The sequence below is a fragment of the Sitophilus oryzae genome, unplaced genomic scaffold, assembly GCF_002938485.1.
Source record: "Sitophilus oryzae breed Bouriz unplaced genomic scaffold, Soryzae_2.0 scaffold_728_pilon_pilon, whole genome shotgun sequence".
In the NCBI taxonomy this organism is placed as follows: domain Eukaryota; kingdom Metazoa; phylum Arthropoda; class Insecta; order Coleoptera; family Curculionidae; genus Sitophilus; species Sitophilus oryzae.
In genome coordinates, this window is record NW_022147338.1 from 1 (window position 1) to 3994 (window position 3994).

The 3994-nt window shown below is 30.5% G+C and overlaps 1 protein-coding gene across 1 annotated transcript; it reads right to left on the bottom strand.

The window, feature by feature from the left end:
* Nucleotides 1–333: 333 nt before the first annotated feature.
* LOC115888313 (protein Wnt-2-like) lies at nucleotides 334–3711 on the bottom strand (the record flags this gene model as incomplete). Its single annotated transcript, XM_030907998.1, has 2 exons — nucleotides 3579–3711; nucleotides 334–554 (listed from the first exon to the last, which is right to left on the bottom strand). Coding segments are annotated over exons 1-2 (349 nt in total), but the record flags the coding sequence as incomplete, so codon positions are not given.
* Nucleotides 3712–3994: the final 283 nt, after the last annotated feature.

Sequence of the window (3994 nt, forward strand, 5' to 3'; positions counted from 1 at the left end):
ATTTCCGGTTTGACTAAAACAGGAAGTGACTAAAAACAATTGAATACGTCCAATCAATTCTTATTTATCTAATATACTTACATACCAAATCTCGTTTTTTTATCTGAAAAAATAAAAAAGTTATAGGGGTGAGCCACTTTTGAGGCGCACCCGGTACCTATAACTTCAAAAAAAATCCAAATTTGAAATATCACAAAACATGTATTATATCCTTTGGTTTCTCGACTGGAAATATATCGTCTTGACAAGTACTTCTCCCCGTTTTAGTTCAAACATCCAAGTGAAAGATGCTCTAGGCTCGGCACTGATTAAAGAAAAGAAAATATTACTTACCTCTTGATGTTCTATTGCAATTTCTTCCTACTGTTCCTAAACTGCCAACTGCTAAATCTCGTTCACAGTAGTTCGGCGACAATTGCAAAAACACTAACTCCGATTTTTTTGGCGTTTTTTTGATCGGTATTTTGCCCTTAGTCAGCACTAAATGGCGCTTCCTCTGTCTCCTTGGATCCAAATGCCTGGCATTTAGGTAAATGGCTGTTGCTGTTACCGGTCTGAAAAATGAGATTAGCTATAAACAATCAATTCATTTGATTTATATAAGAAAGTTCAAGTAAATAAATATTGTTTTGAATATTGTATACAAATATATTTCAATTTCTGTTCAGAAATATACCCTATGATCGAAAAAAAACGGTATCCGGTTGGCTTCGAGTTTCGAAATAAACATCGATGATATTCCCCAAATAATTTGACATATAAAATGACAGCAAGCCTCATTTCATAGCCACTGACAACGCGGTTTTTTTTCTGTTCATATTGTAGTTGTATCTTTCTGATGTATTTATTTTGTTTTAGTACTTTTTACTTGTATAGGGCAAAGAATAAGTTATTGAATAGAATTTATTTAATTCAAATAAGCGATTTAGCCTATAAATTAAAAATCGGTAATACTTCTCATAATTTCTATTTTTTAATATGCCCACGATATTTTATTCAAAACAATTAAACAAAAAAAATATTTAATTTTAATAAATATTAGCTAAATAAAGCATATATTTGCATTCTTTCAAAAATTCTACATTCTGACAAGCGATTGGCTGACCAGAACTTAATATTTCAACAGAATTTGAAAGAATTTACCCAACTCTACCACAAAAAGCAGTGATTCATTCCCATTTGCTCTTTGTGTCAAATTATTTCTGTAAAATGGATTTTACAGAAAAAAAAAGCTTACTTGTTTTAGAATCATGGAAGAACAACCTGCAAGTGTCATTATTTTATAGTAGTTAATATTAAATAATATTTATTATATTATTATTTTTATCAAAATTGAAGATGAAATAAAATGAAAAAAACAAACCTCTAAAATATAAAGATGATTCTTAAGTTAATAAATACCTCAAACTAACTTTTAATATGGAATATATCTACGGAACTACCTTGCGCGTAAATAACGCGTAACCCCGTTATACCCCTTACTGTACAGGGTATTTCAAAAAACATGTGCCATCTCTCGTGGGGAGATTCCTCACGTAAAAATAAGATTTATTTTTTATATCAACATAGGTCCGATTCTGCTTTGTTTCGTAGCTACAAGGTGTTAAAATCTTAATATTTTTTCGATTTATTATAATTTTCTTCCAAGTACTTTTATCGTTTTGAATGAAATTTTGAGGGTAAAAATTACTATAAATGTGACATATTTTAAAGCTTAAAAAGTGTCGACATATTTACCAGGGACGCGCATATGGGTTATCACTGGAAAATTTAGTGAAAAAAACATGTACGCCACTAACTTTTCTTTCTCTTGTTAGCGAAATAGTATAAGCAATTTTATACCGATTAAAAGTTGTCTCTTGATGTTGAATTTTATTAATTTGCCTTGTTCCAAGTCTAATAGCTACCTTAATAATAAATTAGGTAAAATATACATAATTGTATAATTTATTAATTTTATTTTTATTTTAATTTTATTAATTGTGACTAATAAAATTGCGATTATCTCATCAAGAAGGCCGAATTCGACAAAATTCCAAGAGATAACTTTTAATTGTCATTAAACGGCCTATACAATTTTGATGTCAAAAGAAAAAAGTCAGTGGCGCACATGTTTTTTTTTGAAAAATATTCCAGTGATAACCCATATGCACGTCCTTGATGAACGTATCGACACTTTTTTAGCATGAAAATATGTAGCACTTATAGTAACTTTTACACTCAAAATTTCGTTCGATTCGCTAACTGTACTTGGAAGAAAATTATAATAAATCGAAAAAATATTAAGACTTTAACACCCTGTAGCTACGAAACAAAGCAGAATCGGACCTATGTTGATATGAAAAATAAATCTTATTTTTACGTGAGGAATTTCCCCACTAGCGGTTGCACATGTTTATTGAAACACCCTGTATAAACAAAGATTATACTTTAATTAAACGTTCTCTATTATTTCTTATTTTGTTCTCTATTAATTAACAAAGTAATATATCCATTTTTGTGCTTGTAAGGTGGACCTGTGTATGTAGTTCACCATTTTGTCAAGAACTATACTTACTGTAATTCTTGACAAAATGGCGAACCATGATTTTAACAAAACATTTTACAAAATTACGAACGCGCTAGGGGTATTAAGATATTCTTTGGATATTTTGGAGATAGATATACTTTTTTTTGGAGATAGATATACTTTGGATATTTTTTTAGATATACTTTGGATATTTTGGAGATATTTATAACTTACTAGTTGAAGCCTGGCGCATCCGCCACCGGAAAAAATATCAGGAAAAAAAATACTTTTTATTTTTTTTTAATTAAATGAAAAACAAAAAATCCGGTGACGACAGTTTTTAGAAGAGCCAATTAGCTATCTTTTAGTAAAAAAGCAACTTTCTAGAGCAAGTCGTTACTTTAGTAGAGACAACACAGATAAACATTAGCATTTTATACAGGGTGATTCAGATTTTAATAGAATAACTTCAAGTATCTCGAAAGAACTAACCGAAATAATGATAGTTTGAATTATAAACCATACTACAAAAACGCTTCCGCTTGGAGTAAGATGGCGCTAAAATTTGAATTAATTTTCATATGGCATGCTGCTAATTAAGTAACATTTTTCAAACGCAGCTGAGCTATGTCCGGAATTTTGTGGAATATCTCGAAAACTAAGCGACATGACATATCAAAAAAAATAAGAACAAGAAAAGTTAGTAAAAAGACGGAAGGTATCGGAAAAAATACAAATTTATCCAGTGGCGTGCGACAAAAAAGTTCGACAAGGTTCAGTGCAGTTGACGCTCACAAAAACAACACCCTGTATAGCAGTTAATCCAATTTTTTCACACATATCGGCCACGTTGCCCTTAGTATTTAACCAATCACTTGCGTATTTAGATCCTCTGGCATACGAGTAATAAAATAAAAACCGAAAAATAATTCAAATTTTAGCGCCATTTTACTCCAAGCGGAAGCGAGTATGGTTTATAATACAAACTATCATTATTTCGGTTAGTTCTATCGATACCTGCAGTTATTCTAGTAAAATCTGAATCACCCTGTATATGTAGATTAGTTACCTTGCTCTATAATATTTTTTCATCAAGGCGTCACCTATCTGTCTAAACGTTGGTAAGGTTTTCCAACATGTTTTCATGGTACAACTCCCAGAAACACCGTGACATTTACATTCCAGCAAGAGGTTCATTTTGACAATCTGAAAATCAAATGCAATATTAATACATAAAAAATGGTGAGCTTACTCTTTTTACAATGTAGGTACGTCTCCTGACTTTTTATAATCTTGTCATCAATGTTATAGAGATATTAATTCTCTGATACATATTTTCTATATAAGGTAGGTTTGTAGGAACAATAAAACTTATTATTTCATGTTACTTTATTTTTTCAGACACAATAGGGAGATTGCAGATATTCATCTTGCAGAAATCAGAAATAAAAATATATTTCTGGAGATAGCAACCTTTATTGTTTG